At 43.0% G+C, this 24,503-nt stretch overlaps 1 protein-coding gene across 1 annotated transcript in view; it reads right to left on the minus strand.

Annotated features, from left to right (window-relative positions):
* GORASP2 (golgi reassembly stacking protein 2) overlaps positions 1 to 8,045 on the minus strand; it is a 33,165-nt gene extending 25,120 nt beyond the window's left edge. The window contains exon 1 of the mRNA XM_054043858.1: positions 7,899 to 8,045. Coding sequence (XP_053899833.1) covers positions 7,899 to 7,961 — 63 coding nt within the window. The 5' untranslated portion in view covers positions 7,962 to 8,045. The remainder of the gene's footprint in view (positions 1 to 7,898) is intronic.
* Between the last annotated feature and the right edge of the window lie 16,458 nt (positions 8,046 to 24,503).

The raw sequence follows: 24,503 nt of genomic DNA on the forward strand, positions 1-24,503 counted from the left end.
ATTTTCAGCAGCGAGGATAAGGCCTTAGAGAAGTTTACTCAAGTTGCTGAGCTCATTTCTCCACACTACGCAGAAGCCTCTCTGTGATGGTGATGAACTTTTTATTATAAGGGTATTGTATGACAGAATGGTCAAGATTTTCAGTTCTGGATTTTTAATGTTAGGCTTCTAAATCCATATAGCTACACCTAAAACAGTCTGATTTTCAAAGGTGTGAAGTCCTTACAGCGGTCACTGACATCAATGGGAGCTGTAGGCACTCAGCACCTTTGAAATTCAGGCAATTTATATAGGTTTCTAACTTTGGATTGGGAGCCTAACTTCATGTACCCAAGTTTGAACATTTTAGTTCAAATCCATGGACTGTAAGTCACATTCAGTAGCAGAAAGTTTGAATTGACTTTTATAGGGAACCCTGCTAAAGTAGTATCCAGTTTATCACCTGCAAGACACAAAGTAAAGCAAAAAAATTTGTAGCTATGTAGGCTGTAATAAAACTATTATGCATTGCTTGTATTAAAAGCAATTTTTCAAGAGCTGATAGAGTCAATTTTATCTCTGCCAGCTTTTTTACTGCATAGTACACATTTTTTACTTACATGGTACACATTTTTATTGAATTCCTTTATGAAACACCTAATTTTCAAGAGAAAAAGCTTCATAAGTGAATTGATCTAGAGGTTTTAAGAAAATAAATCCCCATACTCAGCACTGAATTTCATTCGAAGTACAGTTCATATAGACTGGCCTTTTAAAAAGTGACTTTCTATAACCATCTATTTGCTGCTTTGCTATAAGAAAGCAAAGAAGCGTTGAAATAAAAAAAAAAAATAGAAAGCTCTTTCTAACCCATGGGAGTATTTATTCTCAGATTCCGTTTGCACCAAGGCAGAGAAAAAAGTACTCTAATATAGTAACCTGTAAATCACTTGAGGCCAACTTAAATATCTTTATTTGCTACAAAGAAATTGGTTGAATCAATACAACCACATATCTAAACTGATTACTCGTGCAAGGATACCGAGCAACTGTAATAAAATGGAGAGAATATATTATTTTCAGACATTTACTCTCCATTTCATCTTGAAAGTGCAGAAATGAATACATAATCAAAACAGAAAAGACTGTTGCCTTAATTAGCTAAGTGCACGAAAGAAATTAGAAGCCTGACACTGTTTCCAGGGAAAAGACACAGTAGGCATTCCAATAACAAGACAAACATTACTGGGGAGAGGTTATAGAGGTAAATAAGGTTGAATATTGTCAACATGAATGGGGTTAATAAATTAATAAATCTAAGAGCATGTTATACAATCAGCAAATACAAAGCTAAGGCAAATGTGAGGAAGTTTCCATTCCTAGAGGCATACCAGAGAAGAGAAATTTTCCAACAACAGGTTGGTTCATAAAGCATACTTGGGAAAATATTACTGAGTTTAAAGGTAACACAAGGAAATTTATCCCAAAGTTAACTACCGTATATACTCGTTCATAAGCTGAATATTTTCGGTAAAAATGTGACACGCCAAAGAGCAGGGGTCAGCTTGTAAACATTCTACATCAAAATTTGATGATTTTAAACTCTATGGAATCATTGAATTGAATATCTAATACAGGGATCAGCAATCTTTGGCATGTGGCCCGCCAGGATAAGCAACCTGGCAGGCTGGGCTGGTTTGTTTACCTGCCGCATCCACAAGTTCAGCCAATTGCGGCTCCCACTGGCCGCGGTTCGCTACTCCAGGCCAACGGCTTCCCGGTGCCCCCATTGGCCTGGAGCGGCGAACCACGGCCAGTGGGAACCGCGATCGGCCAAACCTGTGAACGTGGCAGGTAAAAACTGGCCACGGTGCATACCCTGGCAGGCTGCATGCCAAAGGTTGCCTATCCCTGATCTAATACATTGTAGTTTTGTTTACCTGGAGCATCTCCGCGGCCACAGGGAGCTAAGGGGCTCCATGCCTGCAGACGCTCCAAGTAAACAAAACATCCTGACCCATCAGCGGCTTACCCTGACGAGACAGGAGTCAAAGTTTTCCAACCCCTGAAATATAGGGTCGGCTTATGAAAGGGTTATACAGTTTTTGCTATTTTTACCTATCCATTTTGCGGGGTTGGCTTATAAACGAATGGGCTAATGAACGAGTCTATATGGTACTTTAAATTATAACAAATTTATCACATTTGAGGATTCTCTCCTCCTCACCACAAAAAGAAAAAGTTGCAATATAATTTTTAGTTTTAAATTTATATTCCTGGACAGCCCTAGAAAGACAACCCCCGGCAATGTTTCCCACTTAGCATGCATATGAACAGATCATTTCCCCCCTCTTGTGCTTGAGTATTCAATATATTCAAATGTCTATATTTCTTTTTCCAGGTTTTTCCAGGGATAGCTCAGTGGTTTGAGCATTGGCCTGCTAAACCCAGGATTGTGAGTTCAATCCTTGAGGGGGCCACTTAGGGATCTGGGGCAAAATCAGTACTTGGTCCTGCTAGTGAAGGCAGGGGGCTGGACTCGATGACCTTTCAAGGTCCCTTCCAGTTCTAGGAGATGGGATATCTCCATTAATTAAAAAAATTCAAAATAATAATAATAATAATAATAATGAAAATACAAACATTAATTATAGCTGAATTGGCAGGCACCACCATAATGAAATACACAAGGCATTTTAGATCATCCAGCCATTCCTTTTCTAAGGATGCATACTCCGAATACTTTTCCAGTCTAGTTTGAAATGGCCTGAATAATGGTGCTTCTATCAGTTTTCTTGGGAGATTATTTCATAGTCTATAGGTCTCACCATAAGGCAGTTTTCCCGGATACTAATCTTAATATTATCTTTGCTTAATTTCCTCCCACAACTTCCAGTCAACCCTTAAGGCCATTCTAAACAATCCATTGTTTTTTTTTTTTTTTTTTTTTTAAAACATCCTTCTAACTTTTCTTCCTCTTTAGTTATTCACCCAAACTACATTTACTTTCTTTTGAACCTCCCTCATAAATTCATTCCATCATTCTCACCAACACTATCAATCATTTTTTGTTTCTCTCTTCTGAATTTGCTCCAATTTGTCAACATCTAATTGAGACAAAGCCGTCTACAGTCCAGTAGCTAAACAGATATAGTTTCACGAGGCAGTATTCCCGCCCTATCTGAACTGAATCCATAACAGAAGGCACCGACAGTTCAGCTTTTCATACTTTGCCCTCTTTTATTAAAAAAAAAAAAAATTGAGCTCAGGAAAGATAAGTTAACAAGAAACACTTAACATTTTAGGTCTCTGCAAGCTGGTCCATGCAGGCAGACCCAATGAAGTCAATAGGGTTATGCCTGCACAAAGCTCATTGCAGCATATGGGCCTTAAAATATTCATTTTAGAAAAAATATTTCAAACAGAAAAAGCTCTACAATATTTCTTGTCACTGTATATTACATATCTGTAACTAAATCATTCCATTACTGTTGTGAAAAGCTTCCATTTTATTTTTCCTACACGGCTTTAACCTAAACTCCCAACTACACAGAAACATGGAGAGAGGTTTCATTCAATCCTGAGGTCACGTGCTATTTAAAGAGATTTTTTTTTTAATACAAGTTTGACCACAGTAGCAAAGAAAGTATATTATGGTGTCTTCAGAAGAAGCTACCAACCGAGAATAAAAATGTGAGAAATACAAAAATCATGTCTGCCTGAGCCTATAAACTGAATTTACAGTGATGAGACATCCATATTTATGCCAAACCTCATTATCCTGAATTTCTGACATGCCTCTACAGATAACATTACATACATTACATTTTGCTGTTTGAAGATACTATACCAAAATTGAATTAAAATGAAGAGGTGTCTACCTGATTAGAAACAAAACATAACATGTCACACTTAAACAAGAGTGCAACTCCAATAACAAAGTGGATTATACCACATGGATGACAAACAGTCAACAATTTGTTCGTGTTCTTTAATCAGAGGGTAAATTAACCTATGAACTAATACTCATCTTGCAGTTTTAGAGATGCACTAAATTGTGCCTGATAGTTATACTGTGCCCTTCACTTAGGCTGGCTTTTTTTTTTTTTTTTTTTTTTTTTAAAGAATGATTCCATATTGAACATACCAGTTTTCCTCCTCTCAAATTCCAACCACCTCTGGCATGAAACACAGCAGCCTTTCTGTACTGAAATACTAAATTATTTCAGTAGGAGAAATGAAGCATACACACACTTGAATCCTGCATAGAAAATTTTAGGTACACAGAATACAATTACCCATATTGAGATCTGGCCAGTGCTCCAGGGTTTTCCAGGGGATTTTCATGAGAAAAAGAAGATTCACAGTTCTTCTGCAAGATGACCCTGGCTCAGCACAGTATTCAATATATACTTCTAGAAACACTTCCTTTGTACTGGGGCACTGGCTCAGTACAAAATCACCAGCCTGTAGGATGAGTTTATCTTGGATGCTTCTAAGCTAAGTATGGTTAGACCTAGTCAGTTAGCAATATGGGAAAGTTACATGAGATCATATCTAAATGTGGTATGGCTGCAGGCCATATATATAGTGAAAGATATCAATGGATGATACTCCAATCCCTTCTGATTTTTTTTAAGGGTATACTCCACAAGTACAATGAATACAAGGACGTCCCCTTTATATCAGTCAGGAATTCTATGAGTCTCTCATATAGTAATTACCGGTAACCTTCAGCATCTCCGAATTTCTCCCCTCTATGGAGAGAGTGGAATTCTAATAAGACATGGTACCAAAAGCAAGCATACCATGTGTACAAAAGTGATGCCCCTGTTGCTACTGCCCATGGTAGGGTTCTAAAGTAAGCTTACCCAAAAATCCTAGTAGTGAAAAGCCAAGTTTGCTTTCTTATCTATCACTAGCTGGCATTTGCCTGATAAAATTCTCACACCCTGTGCATAGTAGCTACTTATTGTATCAATGTTCATAGCACAACTCCTCCAGCAAACAGATACAGGTGCTGCGCAATGTACCAGGTACATGGTTCAAAAGCCATCTTCAGAACTACCCCGTGTTTCTGGTACACCCTCTACAGTGTCAATGGTTCAGTGGAAGATTGTATTTGACCACACTGATGAATATAAACAACAAAGGTTTTGGGGAAAAAAAAAAAAGAGGAGAGAAATATGAAGGGATACTAAGAAACTACAACTGTAGCTGTAGTTATCCAGAGTTTCCCTCCCTGCCTGGAAGATACAGATTGTATAACAAAGTAATTCCTGTACTGCTTTCTCACCATTTTCCTCTCTGCACTTTCCTTAATCTGCCAGAGCCTATATAAATCGTATTACTAACAAATCAATTACATTTTAAAAATCATAGTCAATTTCCAAGTAAGTATCTGATAAACCCATACAAGCATAATCTAAACCACAACAGCTAATCAAAACACAGTGATCAGAATTATGGAAGAAAGTCACAAATTTGCCCCTTTATCAGAAACTCGATGTATTAATCTTTAGAATTGTGCGTAATTATTTGAACATTAAGACAAGCACAATACCATGGCAGGAAAGGACAAGTGAAGTCAGAGTAAGGCCACCCATCCTCCTCAAGCTTTTTAACACTACCATCCTTATAAGTGCCTACAAATAGACATAATAAAAACATCAACTTTAAGGGTAAGTACTGAACATCTGTCCCCATGCCAACTGGGCTATGAGAAGAAATAAGCACATTCAGCCCCCCCACCTTCCTGTGGTCAGCATATCCAGCCCTTGTGGTGACTAATTTGCACTTCTCTACTTGACAATTCAGCATGCAATATATTGTTGATGTCACAGCAACTAACGAACCTCACTGGAGCAAGCTAGCCTAAAAGGGAACAGCCAAGTGGAAACATTCTGTTTTAATATTTGGCATGTTTTGGACCAGGCAGTTGTGCATTATGTTATAAACTTTCCCTCCTTGTCCTTCTATCTTCTGAGAATAATTCCTGTCCTCAATTTACGGTGATACCTTGAAGATATACATAAGTGGATCGTGTGTCTTTGCCTTCCCCCTTTCCCTTATTTATGCTATGTAAATTTGGCGCCTCTAATTACTATGTGTTGTCCAAACTATAGTATGCTCTCGTGTCGTCTCTGTTTAGTTTACGTATTACTTTACAGAGAAAATAAAGACTGTTCTCGCCTAAAGAAAGGAATAGCCTTAAATTGTGAAGAAAAAAACATTATAAAAAGGCTAGAATTAAGGGAAAAACAATTAGTAATATACCAAGATTCCAAGCTGTATAAATATCAGAATATGTCTCCATTGACTAAAATGTGATAACTAAAATATGGAACTTGATGAAAAATGATACAATGTTCTGGGGGTGAGTGTTTAAAATAGACAGTTTTCTTCCCTTATGAAAACGGCCTTTTAAAAAAAGTTTTCCGCCATTGCTCATTCTGCTTCAGCTCCACTGGTGTTTACAACATTGAGAGCTCTTGGACACCAACCTGCTGGTGTTTTTAAACATTGTGTTCATTAGACCTGGCCTGAATAGGGCTTTGTGACAGCATTAAAAATGCTAGTAGCACATCCACACTAAGGCTTCTAACATTATCAATAGTGAAAAATGTTTAGAAAGGTTCCCTAATGCAAATAGGTCTTAAGAGGCAAGATGTTAGCAATCTCGATCTAATAAACACCTTCTAAAACTCTAGTCAAGACAAATTAGTATGTTCTAAAGTACAGTTTAACTAGTTGAATTAAAGCCTGGGGGAGCCTAGGGTTCCCTGCGACCAGCTAACATATTAGAACGAGAGTTTAAGATTTTAACACAGTAAAAACATCTTTTTTCCTTTTGCAGGCATGGTCTATGCCCCTTAACACAACCCCAAAGGGAGCATAACACCATACGTTGCTTACACAATGAAGGACAAGCAAGGAGTAAGTGGTTAGTTGTCCTGCCAATAAATAATAATAATATATGGAAAGATACCTATCCCCTAGACCTGGAAGGAACCCTGAAAGGTCATCGAGTCCAGCCCCCTGCCTTCACTAGCAGGACCAAGTACTGATTTTGCCCCAGATCCCTAAGTGGCCCCCTCAAGGGTTGAACTCACAACCCTGGGTTTAGCAGGTCGATGCTCAAACCACTGAGCTATCCCTCCCTTTCTACAGATGTATCCTAGATACAGTATCAAGACACCAGAATTTATGAAGTTACATCGTTTACTTGTATAACTACAGTTTTATTCTTCCATTTATTTTGCAGTAATAGAAAGGACACTGAGTTCTCAAAGAATGAAAAACTGGGTACTGCCTGTCACCGCAGATGGCTTTTTGAACATGTGTGATATCAGAAAAGGTAGATACACTTAATATTGCTGAAGCTGGACATGGACAAGCCATAACAAACCCTAAGCTGGGGGGCAGAGTTATCGCCACTTTTAAACAAACACAATCCAGTTTTTGCGAAATCGTGTCGCAGTCATAGGCAGTGTTTTAAACCCATCTGCAACGTGCGGCTCGGATACCAGGAGACCCCCATGAAGGTCTGGGAGGCAGGTCGCTCCTGTAGTGACCCCGCAACAACTTCCTCTCTGCCCGCCCCTGGCGAGCTGGCCAGTCCCGGCGGCTCCACACACCTGGGGCCGGAGGCGGGCGGGGGAGACGTGAGGCAGCAACTCACAGAGCCAGGCCCAGCGCCGGGGCCGCCCGAGAGAACCGGGCACGGGGGGCCGCCCTCCCCCTGCAGCTCCGGCCACCTCCTCCCGCCCAAGGGGCCAGCGAAGCCAGGCCCACACGTGACAGACGCCCGCCCGCCCGAACCCCTGCCCGGAGCCCGCCGGCCCGAGCGGCGCGGCTGCAGTTAGGCCCCTTGGGGAGGCGGGCCCGGCCCCGCGGGCTGCCCCCGGCCCGGCGCGTACCCGCAGGACGTGGTAGCCCTCGGTGCCTCCGCCGGGGATGTCCACGCTCTGCGAGGCGCCCATGGCTCCGGCCGGCGGAGGAGGCGGCGCTGCTCCTCACAAAGCGCCGCACTAGGGACGTGGCACTCTCTCCCTCAGCCCCGCCCCTGTCGGGGAGGCGAGGCGCGGGGGATGCTGGGAGTCACAGGCACCAGCCATCGGCTCCCGGGACAGCGCCACCTGCTGGGCCTGGCGGGCACCAGCGCCCGGAGTGGGCACGAGCTGCGCGGTGGTTTGCTGGACAGCTGCAACGTCACCACCCTCTTCCCACCTACGGTGGCCGTCGCAGGACATTTCTGTCACGGAGCAGCGCGCCCGCTAGCGCGGCCGGAAGGAAGGGGCTGCCAGGGCTGAACATCGGCCTCGCCTAGCCCCGCCCCGGGGTGGAGTGTCTCCGCCCGCCCCCCACGCTCGCAGCATCAGCTCTGGCGTGGCAGTGGGTGGTCCCCGCTTCTCTCACCGGCCACCGCCGGGAGGGGCGGAAACGGAATTCGGGCGCCTGTCTACAGCCCCCAGCCCGCTTTGCCGGGCTCCTCAGGCCGCCGCATCCCACCGCCCCCGGACCGCCCCCCTCGCTGCAGAGAGAAAAGTGACGTCGAGATACGGCATGACCTTCCCCGGCCGCCGCGCCCGCCTTCCCGCCCCGTCCCTCTCCTCCTGGCCCAGCTGCACAGGGTTCGCCTCTGCTCGCTTGCAGGCCCCCCAGTGACCCATCCCAACCCCTCTCCCGACCGCCCTCGCTCTGGCTCTGTCTGCACAACACACACGGTTGGGCTCTCCCAGCTCTGCTTGGCCGCACCTGCCTCTCCAGCTCCCGCCCCAGCGCCTTTCTCCCGTTCATCTCTAGCTCTCATGCCGCGCCCTCCCTGCGCTGCCCCTCTCCAGTGCTAGCCTAGACGCGCCAGTCCAGCTTCCACCCCGGCATTCTGCGCCCAAGTCTCCAAGGACCTCTTGCTGGCCGCAGCTCTGTCTAGTTCTCATCCTCATCGGCTTTGACAATGGAATTATTGTTCCAGGAATTTTGAGTCTTTGTGTAATGCAAAGTGGAGTGGCACCAGTAGCAAAAGCCAGGTTGTAGACATAAATATTTCTTCAGCACCCATAATTGTGCTAGGGCCATTACAGGAAAAAAGAGAAGGTGTGGGCCTTGCCCAGAACATTTAGCAATCTAATTTTATCTGTGATATGACCAATCTAGTCTAACATCTATCTAATAGGGAGGAGATGGGGAAGGACAAAGTACATGTGATCATCTTGATGTTTAAATTAAAAGTGTGTTTTTAAAATGCTGGCTCATGTCTTGCTTGTATTGTGAAAAAGAGTTTTGAGGAGTAATCTAAATAAACGGAGTAGTGAGTTGGCAAACCAGGATTGGAAAAGGATTGAGCTCCCAAATATCTGAAAATCCCCCAAATTAGTGGTATCTGCATTTTCAGGTAACAATTACATCTGCAATAAATGTTGGTAAAATATTAGCCTAGTTGAAACAAATGGGAGTTTTACCATTGACTTCAGTGGGGTCAGGAGTTCATTCTCATTAGCGAAACTGCCCTTGCCCTTTCTGTTTCCCAAGCAATTGTGTTTCTTTTCAATACATGAATTTTCTTTTCAATAAATGGATTTTTTGGCTTTGAAAACATTCTTAATTATTGCATAAAGTAAAAGATACCTTAGCCCAGGAAAGCAACAGGCACTGCAAGTCAGCGTAGCAAACACAGATTCCTACTAACATTGGAACCACTGCACTTCACTCCTGTGCAGGGCACCAAACATTACTGGTGGCTTTCAGCCTCAAATTGCTCCCTCAAGGCATCCCTAATCCTTGCAGCCCCGTGCTGGGCCCCTCTAATAGCCCTGCTCTCTGGCTGTTCAAATTCAGCCTCCAGGTGTTGAACCTCTGAGTTCCATGCTTGAGTGAATCTTTCACCCTTCCCTTCACAAATGTTATGGAGGGTACAGCACGCGGATATAACCGTAGGATGCTGTCATTGGCCAGGTCCCGCTTCCCATACAGAGAGCGGCAGCAGCCCTTTAAACGGCCAAATGCACACTCCACAGTCATTCTGCACTGGCTCAGCCTGTTGTTGAGCCGCTCCTTGCTGATGTCAAGGCTCCCTGTGTAGGGTTTCATGAACCACGGCATTAAAGGGTAAGCGGGGTCTCCAAGTATCACAGTGGGCACTTTGACTTCCCCTACGTGATCTTCTGGTCTGGGAAAAAAGTCCTGGCTTGCAACTTCCTGAACAGGCCAGTGTTCCGAAAGATGCGTGTGTCATGCAACTTTCCAGGCCAGCCTGTGTTAATGTCAATAAAATGCCCACGGTGATCCACAAGCACTTGGAGAACCATCGAGAAATACCCCTTCCGATTAACGTACTCGGAGGCTAGGTAGGTTGCTGCCAGAGTTGGAATATATGTCCCATCCATCGCCCCTTCGCAGTTAGGGAAACCCATTTGTGCAAAGCAAGCCACAATGTCATGCACATTACACAGAGTCACGGTTCTTCTGAGCAGGATGCAATTAATGGCCCTGCAAACTTGCATCAACACGATGCCAACGGTCAACTTTCCCACTCCAAACTGATTAGCGACCGATCGGTAGCTATCTGGAGTTGCCAGCTTCCAGATTGCAATAGCCACCTGCTTCTCCACCTTCAGGGCAGCTCTCAATCTCGTGTCCTTGCGCCGCAGGGTGGGGGCGAGCTCATCACACAGTCCCATGAGAGTGGCTTTTCTCATCCAACAGTTCTGCAGCCACTGCTCGTCATCCCCGACTTGCACGATGATGTGATCCCACCACTCAGTGCTTGTTTCCTGAGCCCAAAAGCAGCGTTCCATGGTGGTGAACATGTCCGTGAATGTCACAAGCAATCTCGTGTTGTATGCATTACTTGAGTCGATATAATCATTGGAGTCCTCACTGTCACTTTGGATCTTAAGGAGTAACTCGCCTGCCAAACGTGATGTGCTGGCGAGACTCGTCAGCATATTCCTCAGCAGTTCGGGCTCCATTCCTGCAGACCAAAAGGGAAGACAGAGTGCGTAGCACAAAAAATGTTGAAAGATGGCGCCAAATGTGGACAGAAGCACAGGGATTGCTGGGATACAAAGTGATGCATCACGGGGCGTTGGGACAGGACCCAGAATGCCCCACACCACCCGCCCCCCTTCCCACAAGCCACAGCGCCAGAATGGGAAGAGGTGCTCTGTGGGATAGCTGCCCATAATGCACCGCTCCCAATGCCGCTGCAAGTGCGACAAATGTGGCCATGCCAGTGCACTTGCAGCTGTCAGTGTGGACAGACTGCAGCGCTTTCCGTACTGCGCTCTCCGAAGGCTGGTTTAACTCAAAGCGCTCTACATCTGCAAATGTAGCCATGCCCTAAATGTCTCACTTTGCACTTGTCTTTATTGAATTTCATATTGTTGATTTCAGACCAATTCGCCAATTTAACAATTCCAGTGTGAATTCTAATCCTGTCCTCCAAAGTGATAGCAACCCCTCCCAACTTGGTGATAGCCGCACATTTTATAAGTGTACTCAACACTCCAGTATTCACTCCCTCCATTATAATTTATAGCAGGGGTAGGCAACCTATGAGTTGATTTTCAGTGGCACTCACACTGCCCGGGTCTTGGCCACTGGTCCAGAGGGCTCTGCATTTTAATTTAATTTTAAATGAAGCTTCTTAAACATTTTAAAAACCTTATTTACTTTACATACAACAATAGTTTAGTTATATATTATAGACTTATAGAAAGAGACCTTCTAAAAACGTTAAAATCTGTTACTGGCACGCAAAACCTTAAATTAGAGTGAATAAATGAAGACTCGGCACACCACTTCTGAAAGGTTGCCGACTCCTGATTTATAGTAAATATATATATATATATATATATATAAGATGCAAGACAGGAAAACTGGAGCAGATCATCCTTCCTTACTTCTTTAATTCTCCAACTATACTACAGCTATGGTGCTCAAGGAAATCAGTATTAGAGAGCCCTGAATGTTAGTCTTACCAGCAGAATTGGTCCAGTCAGGTATTTGGAAGGTAATCAGGACGCACCATGACACCTGGTACTGTGAGACTGGCTGATAGCTAAAGTTTAAGTAAAAGGGTTTTTTTGTTTGTTTTTTGTTTTTTTAATAGGTGTGGATCATTTTGGATGATACACACTGATCAAGAATGACATTTCGAATCAATCTTTTTCTGGGAATGAATCGCCTTGTAGACATAAACAAGATAATGGTGTAGATTCTAATTTCAGAGGCACGTGCAGTGACCCATAGCTCAAAGAAATCTTTTTCGGTGCTTGTTTGTGTAGCAATAGTCCCTTCGAGCCAGTGAAGTGTGCCATACATCTACGATTAGAAAGAATCTAGCATTTACACAACACTATGTTACCTGTTCTTCCCCAGGGACTGTGTCTTGATATGGCAAGAAGGCTTTCATGTCCCCATGCCACTGAACGTTATGCTGTCTGGGGTATAACTCTTGGTAGGGTCACCTGTGCCAGCCAGTTTGAAAGGTAGGAGCCAGACCCTCCTGATAGAGAGTTGGGAGTGGGCTAATGACCCTCTCCTGTAAAAAACAAAGTCATTACGGATACCTACACTACTACTACTGAGTTCAACAAACTATGCAACTCAACTCAGCTCAAAGAGATGATGACACAAAGTGGCCAAACCTGCGAGGAAGCTACTCCACTGATGAATTTGTTCCCTCCTAAATCCATAACTAAAATTGGTAAGTGGAATATACAGACACTATATGAGTCTGGTAAAACTGTCCCAAGTGGCAAAAGAAATGAACAGATATAAATTAGATATGCCTAAGTGAAGCAGAACTGAAAGCTATCAAGATGACATGGGAAGAAGCTAAGATTGGCAAAGATGGAAAGCAACGGAGAAGGTGCCTCATGGAATAGAGAGGCATAAGAGAATAAGAAGATACTATCTGTAGTTTGATAGACTACTCAAAAGATAATACCAAGATACTGTTGGGATTAGACTTGTGAATGAATAAGGAATTCATAACATTGGCAAGGCTAAAAAAATTTGTAATTCACTCCTATATTTAACTATTTTTCCATTTATAAAAGGCACTTGTCACTAAATACAGCAATATTGCACAATTATCCAGGTGCATAATTTGTGGGGGGAGGTGAGGATTCATCTTTCTTTAACATAAATTTCCCATGTAAGCCACTGTTGGTGACAAAATAAAGAATGAGGTAGTTCCATCTGTCTTTCCTAGTTTCTTAAGTATGTGCCATCTCTCCTTATGTTGCTAGTTGGATGCCATCAGTCCTGTGTCTTGCTTGTTGGTTTCCTCCTGTCACAAAGCAGGTGCCCGATAGCTGTTGTCCTCCTGGTTGATTGGCTCTCTGATGCCAGGTCTCTGCTGTGTTGACTCTGTGGTCACTAAGTGATTGCTGGATGCCTGCGGTCTCATGCTTAGCAGGTACTAGCTGATGTCTTTTGCCTTCTTGGTTTGATAGTCCTTCTTCTTGTGCCTGCTCCTTCACTGCACTGGCCCTGCCTACTGCAGCTAGTACTATACATTTTATGGTAGCGCCCTACACCCTGTTCAAATCAATGGCCCTGGCTTTGATGCTTTCTGTGACACTAAGCTCCCTGTATTTACACCCTACGCACTATTGTAATAATCTTTGTACAAAATATGTCTTGTGAGGTATCATTTGAAAACTAATTATTCACGAAAAAAGAAGAACAGGAGTACTTGTGGCACCTTAGAGACTAACAAATTTATTAGAGCATAAGCTTTCGTGGACTACAGCCCACTTCTTCGGATGCATATAGAATGGAACATATATTGAGGAGATATATATATATACACACATACAGAGAGCATGAACAGGTGGGAGTTGTCTTACCAACTCTGAGAGGCCAATTAATTAAGAGAAAAAAAACTTTTGAAGTGATAATCAAGCTAGCCCAGTACAGACAGTTTGATAATAAGTGTGAGAGTACTTACAAGGGGAGATAGAGTCAATGTTTGTAATGGCTCAGCCATTCCCAGTCCTTATTCAAACCGGAGTTGATTGTGTCTAACCCAGGAACCTATCCTTGTAACAAACCCCAATGCCAACTCTGTCCACATATCTATTCAAGTGACATCATCATAGGACCTAATCACATCAGCCATACCATCAGGGGCTCGTTCACCTGCACATCTACCAATGTGATATATGCCATCATGTGCCAGCAATGCCCCTCTGCCATGTACATTGGCCAAACCGGACAGTCTCTACGCAAAAGAATTAATGGACACAAATCTGACATCAGGAATCAAAATACTCAAAAACCAGTGGGAGAACACTTTAACCTGTCTGGTCATTCAGTGACAGACCTGCGGGTGGCTATATTACAACAGAAAAACTTCAAAAACAGACTCCAAAGAGAGACTGCTGAGCTAGAATTGATATGCAAACTAGACACAATCAACACAATCATTGATTCTATAAATGAAATTTAATGTGGATAAATGTAAAATAATGCACATTGGAAAAAATAACCCCAACTATACATACAATATGATGGGGGCTAATTTAGCTACAACTAATCAGGAAAGAGATCTTGGAGTCATCGTGGATAGTTCTCTAAAGACGTCCACGCAGTGTGCGGAAGCAGTCAAAAAAGCAAACAGGATGTTAGGAATCATTAAAAACGGGATAGAGAATAAGACAGAGAATACCTTATTGCTCTTATATAAATCCATGGTACGCCCACATCTTGAATACTGCGTACAGATGTGGTCTCCTCATCTCAAAAAAGATATACTGGCATTAGAAAAAGTTCAGAAAAAAGCAACTAAAATGATTAGGTGTTAGGAACGGGTCCCATATGAGGAGAGATTAACGAGGCTAGCACTTTTCATCTTGGAAAAGAGGAGACTAAGGGGGGATATAATAGAGGTATGTAAAATCATGAGTGGTGTGGAGAAAGTGAATAAGGAAAAGTTATGTACTTGTTCCCATAATATAAGAATTAGGGGCCACAAAATGAAATTAATGGGCAGCAGGTTTAAAACAAATAAAAGGAAGTTCTTCACACAGCGCACAGTCAACCTGTGGAACTCCTTGCCTGCGGAGGTTGTGAAGGCTAGGACTATAACAGGGTTTAAAAGAGAACTAGAATTCATGGAGATTAAGTCCATTAATGGCTATTAGCCAGGATGGGTAAGGAATGGTGTCCCTAGCCTCTGTTTGTCAGAGGGTGGAGATGGATGGCAGGAGAGAGATCACTTTATCATTACCTGTTAGGTTCACTCCCTCTGGGGCACCTGGCATTGGCCACTGTCAGTAGACAGGATACTAGGCTGGATGGACCTTTGGTCTGACCCAGTATGGCCGTTCTTATGTTCTTAGGTTCTTATATAAAGACTTATGGAAACTTATTGATATTAGGCCGTACAGTCTGACCAGACAGGCGGAAATGTCACAGATCTCTACCTGTCTTCTATGCAAATTAAGCATGGTGGAATCAGAAACAATGGAAGCCCCATTTCATAGAAATCACACAGGGGGACAGGAAGCCCCAGGAAGGGAAGAATAGCATGAGGTCATCCTGCTTCTTGAAACAAAGTAATTGAACTTTGGAAGATATAAGCAAAGACAGAAGCCATCTTTGGCATCCATCACTAGATGGATGCAAGAGGTCAGAGCTCTTGCAAGCTGAGAAAGATGGTTCCTTCAACCAATGAGGGATTGAAGTCTCTGGAATTAAATATAGGTGAGAAACCTCCTTAGGCAAATATCTTTCACCTAAGAAGGCAAGAGAAGCCAGCATCTTGTACTTTTGTGGATGGTCCTGACTGAAGGAAAGTCAGCCATGGCACAGAAGAAGAATGACTGGTTAGAGAAACCACCTTGAACAAAGCCTGTATCTTAATAGATTAAGTTTTAGACTTGTAGATGTGTATTTTGTTTTGTTTTACTTGTAACTCTCTCTATTTCATTGCTTCTACTTGAACTCAATCCTCTATATATTTTATGAATCAATTTATTTCATTTTTACCATAAACCAGCTCAGTGCTGTGTTTAAATTGAAGGGTTTATTTACCTCCAGGTAAGTCAATAAGCTGAGGTGTGTTTATGTGTCTTTAAAGGAACAAACTGACCCTATTATTTCTCTGAACTGTCCAGGAGAGTGCTGGACATTGAAGAATACACAGTTTGGGGGAAAATTCAGAACTGGGTGTGCATTGAGGTTACCCTGCAAATGGTAACCAAGGCTGGTGGGAGCCAGAATGGGGCTGCGGGGCTGCAGACAGGCTGCTGGGGTCAGAGCTGATGAACAAGGGCTGTCTAGCACACACAGACTCAGGGTGTGACCTGCATTCTGGTAGGCTGCTTGTGAGCGACCCTGGTTGGGAGCTACAAGAACAAAGCATTTTGAGGCACCCAAGGGTACTGGGCAGGTGATGACACAGCCCCTCACTGGTCTGTTTTTGCACCCAGAATGTGATACTCTCTTTCTTCCCAGTGCTTCTTATTGGTAACTTTCCTGCCACCCTTCACTTGTGTCTGCCTGTTGCTCCCTGGCTCTGGCTAGACTAGTACTGCTGCTATGTTCTAAAACTGAATCATCAGTGACTCATTTTTGCCCATCCACACCCGCTCATCTCAAGCTCACTCACAGGCACGCAAATAATGCAGTTGTTTTTACTTAGTTCTCTAGCCTCGGAATCCTGGATCCATCCCATTTGAAAGCTGATTGCCTCTTACTCAGCTCATTCGGAGATCTTGACCTTTCTTTTGATTTTTAAAATTGTTTAAAACTTGTGCTCACTCATTTTCCTACATGCTGCCTCACCGTTGCAGCTACACCATTGGCTGAAATCCCAGTGTAGCCAAAGCCTTAGACAAAGGTAAGATGTCTTGTTGGCCTGGAAGCCATAAGGTATGCTCTTGCAGAACAAAAGCAAAAGATAGTTTCCAGTTATCCAAGTCCATTAGAAGAATGCCAGACATGCTGTTGATGTCTTGCCAAGTTTTTGAAATACTGTTTGGTTTCTAGCCTGACTCAGTGTAAGACAGAGGGTCGGAAACTTGGGGCCATATTAAGAGAGTTGATGTATACGCTAATTTGTCAGACTCCTTCCACTCAGTCGCCCAGCCTCTCACACACATTGGTGATGGATCCAGATTGGTGTACCTTACATAGCAAGGTGAGGGAGTAAAGTGTTGGAAGGTGTATGTTAAAGTTATGTGGGAGCTACTTTCACTTACTCCTTTTTATACCTTTGTAGTCGTTGCTTTTCTTGCTACACTAGTTTCCACTGGTTCTCAGCACCTGAGTTACAGTTAGGCCCCATTCCTACAAAAATGCATATAACTTTACATATATGAATAGTCTCTTTGAACTTGATGGGACTGCCCCCATGTATAAAGTTACTCTTGTGTAAGTGTTTGAAGGATCAGGTCTTAGACCCCATCTAAACTTATTAATACTAAATTTAATCTTTCTTAGCCACACCTCTGCATTTGGCCTTTCAAAAATGTATGGTTGGCAGTTGTAACCTGGGCAGCAAAAATAGCTTGATGAAGAAAAGCTGATAGTGGGAACCTTCTTTGGGTGAAGACATCTCTAGGGGAGATTCAGTTTCATGATTTGCTTTGGAGTTGAGGAGCCTGGAATTATGTTGCTGCTGCTGCTAATAAAAAACCTAAACTGCATTGCAATAGAAAGCTTCTCTCCCCAGCCAAGGTACCATAAATTCTAGAGTGGTTGTAGACCACACAGTAAATTTCAGTGGCAATTCTGTTTCCCCCAGAGATTACAAACAGATAAATGGCTATGGTGCTGAGAAATACTTCATTAATAGTAGGTATTTCCCACCCAGCATTTATGGTCGGTCAGACATAATAATTGCTAATGTACTTCATTGAAGATACATTAAATCCTCACCTAGGACTGCTGCATGTCTCATCACTTACAAAGTTACCCTTCATCAGAGCTTCCTATAACATAAGCTCTACATTACACTGAAAAGTGTTGTAAAAAGGCTGCTCTTTGTAAAATTAAAGCTGGGCTAGCAGAGACATATCTAACTTCCCTGGCGTCCTCTGTAGATCACCTATATCGGACATTCCCGGCTGGCAAAAAAGAACTACCTTTTGCCCTTGCTACAATTTTAGTGAAAACATACATGAAAATTCTCAAGGTGCATATTGGTGATTTTCACACACTTCCGTCTCCATCTGTGGAAACAGATTCTGAGCTGGTCATGAGCAAACTACCCACCGCTACTGCTTTGTTTTTTAGGACAATTCCAAATTAATATATTCCTGTTGGTTGGCAAAGTCACAACTACCTCTCCCCCCTCACCCCCGCATCCAGACCACCTTCTAATGGGCAGCCATAATTTGTCCTCCCTCATCATTCATTCATAATCATTCAGTGGGCTAATAAGGCAATACTGTGATAGTCTATGTCTCCAAAGTGATTAACAGTTAATATTCCTAAGTGCATTACATCTCTGAGACACTTCCGCTACAAAAAATTAACTTTACCACACCATTGTTACTACTAATGAAAATCTAATCTGCATGTTAAGTCCATTTGGGATCTTTCCAGTTAGTAATGATTATCCAAGGGGTTTTTTAAATGCCCATTACTGGCCATTATGTACTGAACAAAGACACCTGCTTCATTTATCTGGGAGTATTTTTTAACTTGATCCCATGCTGTAGAGGTAAAAAGCCAGTTTTGTGTGTAATGAAAGAGAAACATTAAAAATAGCCCTTTTGAATGGAAAAATCCACAAATATAAAGTGAGAAATATGGAGGACAATCATCAGTTAATACCTAAAGACAACAGACTATATTTGCAGAAATTAACTAACAAATATGGCCCTACCTGTTCATCTCTGTATGTACCTGAGCAACTGCATTTCAAAGTAATTAAAGTTAATGATCTGTGCTTTGTGGTAGAACCATGGAAACTTAATTGTTATAATTAGTTGGGAAATGGCAAGTGCATTTATTGAAGTAACACCATATCATCATCTGATAAGAGTAATTAATTTCATAAATAAATGAAGGCCCTTATAATATGTTAATAAAATAATGACATAGAACCCATACATATTTGCAAATTATGAATTATTAGTTTAGCTATTATGTATGAGCGCCTAAATAAGATGGATGTTAGAGTGGCCTTCTTGAAAACTGACAGCCAAAGTTCATCTTTACGAAAATCCACCCACAAATATTTTGAAATGTCCCTGTCTGACTGTTGAAAAGAGTGTGCTGCAAACATTTTAATGGTGGGGGGTAAGCCTCTCAGAGGAGCAATAAATATAGTTGCTGGAGAAACACAGACCTGAATCCCTTCTTAATACCTTGTGAATGCTCAGTGCTGTGCAAACAGGAATAAAGATGGAAGCAGAAAACAAATCATGTGTAACTGACAGTGAGGAGCTACTGAAATATAGTGTACAAAATGACCCATGAGACCTAAAGCATTTAGAAGCTAAGGCAGCCAGAAAATGATTATTTATTAAAGAAAGGTACCTAAAGTCAAACACAGACAATTATGCCAGACCCAAAACTTTTCTGGAGAATATTAGGTATCTATAAATAGAGTGGGACAGGGGACATTACACTGTGGTAGTCCTCTGCTGCTAGAACAGCACCTTGAGGGCAATTGCAGCCACATGAAACTTAAAACAGCCTTGAGTCCTCTTGAAGTTAAGCTGGGGATGGAATCAGTTTCTGGATTGGGGAGCTGCAACGGGTGTGCAAATCTTTGCACCACTCGCCTCAGCTGTGCAGTTGCAGCACTGGGGTAGCTGAGGATCTGTCCCATAGAAATAAGAAAAGGCTCCAAAGAATTTACAACTCAGTGGGTAAAAACGTCAAGTCAGAGGCATGGCTAGGAAGAGAGGGAGACAGTAGGTGCTATATCATGGGAGGTGAAAGCTCCTGGGATAGAAGGGACCATTATACGATAAATTAGTTTGACCACCAGCCATAGAATTTCACCCAGATTTCTTTTTATTTATTCAGCACAGTTAGGTGCTGACATCTGAGGACTGCTACAGGCAGGTAACTTTCTGGATTAATTTTCTGTTTTGTTTTATAGCTTTATCATGGGAATGCCAATGGGAATTATCTGAGTGGTGAAAGATGGACTTTAAGGAAGAATTTGGAGGAGCGTGAAGTTCCTTTTCATTGTACTGTCTTCAGTAGACAGTAAGAAAATATACTTTACAAAGTAATTACTGCACTGAAGTAAATAACAGGAATGTAAAGGGCACAAATGTCTCAGGTAGATAGACAGATAAATCTCAGAGAAAATGTCCCTGGGGACAGCGAGTTCAGGGGAGATAGTTCCAGATAGAAGGCACAGCAACAGCGAGACAGTGTGATCTAGTGGATTGAACACAAGACCGGGAGTCAGGAGCTCCTTGGGTCTAACTTCTAATCCTATCTTTTCCACTTGATCAATGCGTGCCCTCATGTATTCAGTCTGTGTCCTAGTTACCCACTGTAAAATACAGGGCCAGATTCCCTTTTGTGCAGCCAGTTTGAATGTTATTCACACACACACACACACACCACTTAGAAAAGTAGATCTTCAATTTTGTGGGGTCTTCAGGAGTTTAAATTCCACTCAACACCAGTGTTACAAATTATGGATACTGGGGAGCTGTCCAGATGTCACTGAGCTACTTGGAACTTCACAGCAGTGGAGGGGATAGAACCTAGTTCCTGCTGCCCCAGGACACAGACCACTACCACTGGAGCTAAACAAGTAGCACTATTAGCTGTCACCAGTATAGGTCTGATGACACACATGGAACAGCTCTAAACCTGTTCAGCAATCTGCAGTAGTAGACACACACTTGCCATTTCAATGCAATATTAGCCTAGGTAGCCTTTAGATGGATGTGGCATAAGGATAGATAGTCTGATAAAACAGGGACCGCTGGCATGGATGCAAGATGCAAACCAGTGTTAGCCTTGGAACCTGACCTTGACTGGGGATGTTAAAAGGTTTGGTTTTTCTGGTTCTCAGCTCACGCGTGAAATATAGTAAGAAGTAACAGTGAATCATTCTGAACAGACTCGAGCATTAGTGACTCTCACACCAAATGGCCCCCAGAAATTAGGCAGGCTGTGATAAAGTACTATGGTCTGCTGCTCTAAAAGTTAATTAAATTGAGGAATAAAGCATTTCTTTAAATGGTCATTAGTGTCTGAACAGCTGTAAAGGGAGGGAGAGGCTAGAACTAGCCAACCAGCTTTGCCTGGAAGTATCTTTTCCTCACTCAGAACTCTACAAGCCCAATTCCCCCCTTTGGCTGGATGTGGAGCAGGGCATGAGTAGCTCCCACTGAAGATTCTGATCTCTCATCAGTTTTACACCAGTGTAACTCCACTGACTCTAATAGAGTTACTCCCGATCTAGACATGTGGACATGAAAAGGGAAACGGGTCCAGTGGGACGTGAGTGGGAGTTATTCATATCTTGCAGGGAAAGTATTAGGACCAATTAATTCATCATTTTACAACTAAAAGAAAATTCGAACTTGGTAACACTGGCCCTCATTCTGGGCTCTGCTGCAGCCCCCTTACACCTTCACTAGCAGGAAGTGGCCATAAAACTGGCAGACCTGTGTCCTGGGTCATATCCCCTACTGGTACGTAAGGGGAATATATGAGGCGCCTAGAGCTGGCTGAATGGTTCTCACCCCAACCTCGGGGACAGGCAACATGCCAGAGGAATAGTCGGAGTGCTGTTGTACTCTAGCTATTATCAAAAGCAGAAACAGCTTCTTGAGGGCCATTGCAGCCAAATGTAAGCTCGAGCAGTCCTCTGCCTGCTCTAATTTACGCTGAGGACTAGAGCAGTCACTAGTTAGTCAATCTCTTTGGGGTGAAGAAGGTTGCAAAGGTAGCACACAGCCCTCCTCCCTGAGCCATCCACAGCCCAGCTCAGAACCAGGGCCATTATTTCAGAAACTAGCAACTAGGCCAAATTATGCCCCCATTGGCTTGTGATATTACCATTAGAAGTTAAGTAGAATTTTGATAGATGTTTGGGCCTTGTCTAGACTAGCAGAAGTGGTTGAGTTTGGGTCAGGCTGAGCACCGACTAGATCCCATTGACTTCTGTTGGAGTTATGGATGCTTTGTATCACAATGCCAGCATAGCTGTGCCTGTATTTCCCATCCATGATCCACTCCAAGAGCGACCAGTTAGGTCTCAGGCCTCCAGCCATCACCTGTCTCTGGGCAGGGACCCGGCTCCCATTCCCTTCTGATCAGGGTTTTTAAGGCTGCACAGCTTCCTGCCTTACACTGATATCCCCAGCAAGCCAGTCTGCCTAAAGGCCAGCACTTGGGCTGTGCTTTCTCTCCAAGGGCTCTGAACAGGGCATTGCCAGGTGTTGCAAGTTACCACACAGCACTTCCAAAGCAAAGTACATTTAGTCTTAGGGCAAAAGCAGCAAAGAGAAAACATATAAAAACAATAAAAGTTCCCACATGCTTACTGACTGTACAAGAAATCACCCAGGGCAGTCTGATAGCAATGTCCTTTCCAACCTTTCCCTCCAGGGTTGCCTCTCCCAGGCCCAAAGCTCCTGTCCGTTCACTGAATCAAAAGGAAGAGCCAGAGTCTGTTTAAATTCAGCCTTTTATAGCAAAATCTTGCTTTGTCCCCCAGCCTCTTGAAAACAGGTAAAACCAGTGCCTCCCTCTGTTGCCCAAGAGATCAAGCTTCAAAGGCTAGGAATTTACATAGTGAGCCTTGGGATTTTGCATTAATCACCCCCTAGTGCTTCCAGATTCCACAGGAAACGTTCCTCCTCCTTCCCCTCCACCCCCCCAGTGGATGAGGAACACATACATATACATCACCTGTATTGATACAAAAGGCCATTAATATTCTACAGCTCACACTATCTGGCACATCTCAATATAATGGCTTTTTGAGGTTTTCATGCTTCAGCCATAAAATACAATATGGTCTTCAAAGATCCTGCCTGTTGCTGCAATATCTGTCACAGTCAGCACTTTTGAAAATCAGGCCCTAGGTGTCTCCAGTTGGACATCCAAAAACCAAGGTCCCCAAAATGAGTGGACACATTTGGAATGTGAACCTGAATGAGCCAGAAGAAGACAGTTTACAGGTGAGACTGTCCTTGATTTTTACCCCTACAAGATATGCCTCTGATACTGCAGTCCTTGCCCAGGCCTTATCCCATTGTCTCCAGTCATCAGCCCCTGATTCCTGGCCAGAATACCAGTGAAAAACAGGTTATTGAATGGATGACTAAAAGCAGCAAGAATAAAAGAGAATAATCACTATGTTCATGTACTTGGCATAAAAGATGCCTAGGTAAATGGTTAATAGAGAACCGAGAATTAATAACAAATGTCAGAATGATTTTAACTCAGGTTTGCTTTGTTTTTAGCTAGCCAGTTACATACTGCACCAGAAATCATAGACAATGGATTTGCTTCTTTGTGAGTGAAAAATAATGATTGAATGGCTCTTTTATTTAAATAAGCTGGAGGCTGAAAACAGGGTTAATAATAGAAACACTGAGAATCTTAATTATACAAGCAATTCTATAATCTAGGGGGTCTATCCATCCCATTTAGGAATTAGAAAGCAAGTACTTAATAGGTTTAATAGACCCAACTACTAGTCTGCTGCAGGTGGCAGCTGGCCCTTAGAGTGTTAAGGGCTAAAGATGTTCAAAAAAGAGGATGTATAATAGCTGTTGAATGAAATAATTTTGAACCACTTCTTTACATGTCATTTCAAAGTATTTTATCCAGAGATGGCTCTCAAACAAATGCCTGGAGCTGAACTCTCCCAATCTAGGAGTTTGAAAGCTGGATCCACATCCAACCTTTACTAAAGTTTGGATTCAGCTTGTTATAGAGAGAGACTTGAGCTACAAACTTGGATCAGGAATTTGCTACTCAGTGCTTAATTTGTAATGAAAGAGGTGCTGGGGCTGAAGCAATTTCTGCCGGGGCTGAAGCAACTAGGCTCAAGCAATTTTTTTACATTCATAACTGATGCAACAAGCCCAGAGGTGACGGGGCTATGACCTGCCGAGCATAGAGGTGCTGGGGCTCAGCGCTGGCACAAATTAAGCAGTGTTGCTACCCAATTGGAGTTTCTGCTCCAGAAAAGTCTAGAACTAACCTGGTATGGAGACTGATTTACATCACATTCCTAAGGGCAGCCTGCCTAGGCTTGAGGTCATGGGTGAGGAAGCTTGAATTTAGAGATGGGCCAACACTGAAATCTTTTAGTCCTTCACTCTGAAATCTGAACTGCCTAGGTTTAGCAAAAATCTAAACCTGACTTTCTTAGCTGACCTCTGCTTACCTTGCAAGGGCCTAGGGTTACTACATCTAACTTGTGTATAGAAGTCTTTACTTTTCATGGCTGCCAACCCCCTGACCCTCCACATATATGTTGCAGAGATACAGAAAATGTACTACAAATTCACAAAAGACATTACACTTGGCTAGATGGCAGGGAGGGCAACATCATCCCTAATGTA

The sequence above is a fragment of the Malaclemys terrapin genome, chromosome 11 (assembly GCF_027887155.1).
Source record: "Malaclemys terrapin pileata isolate rMalTer1 chromosome 11, rMalTer1.hap1, whole genome shotgun sequence".
NCBI lineage: Eukaryota > Metazoa > Chordata > Testudines > Emydidae > Malaclemys > Malaclemys terrapin.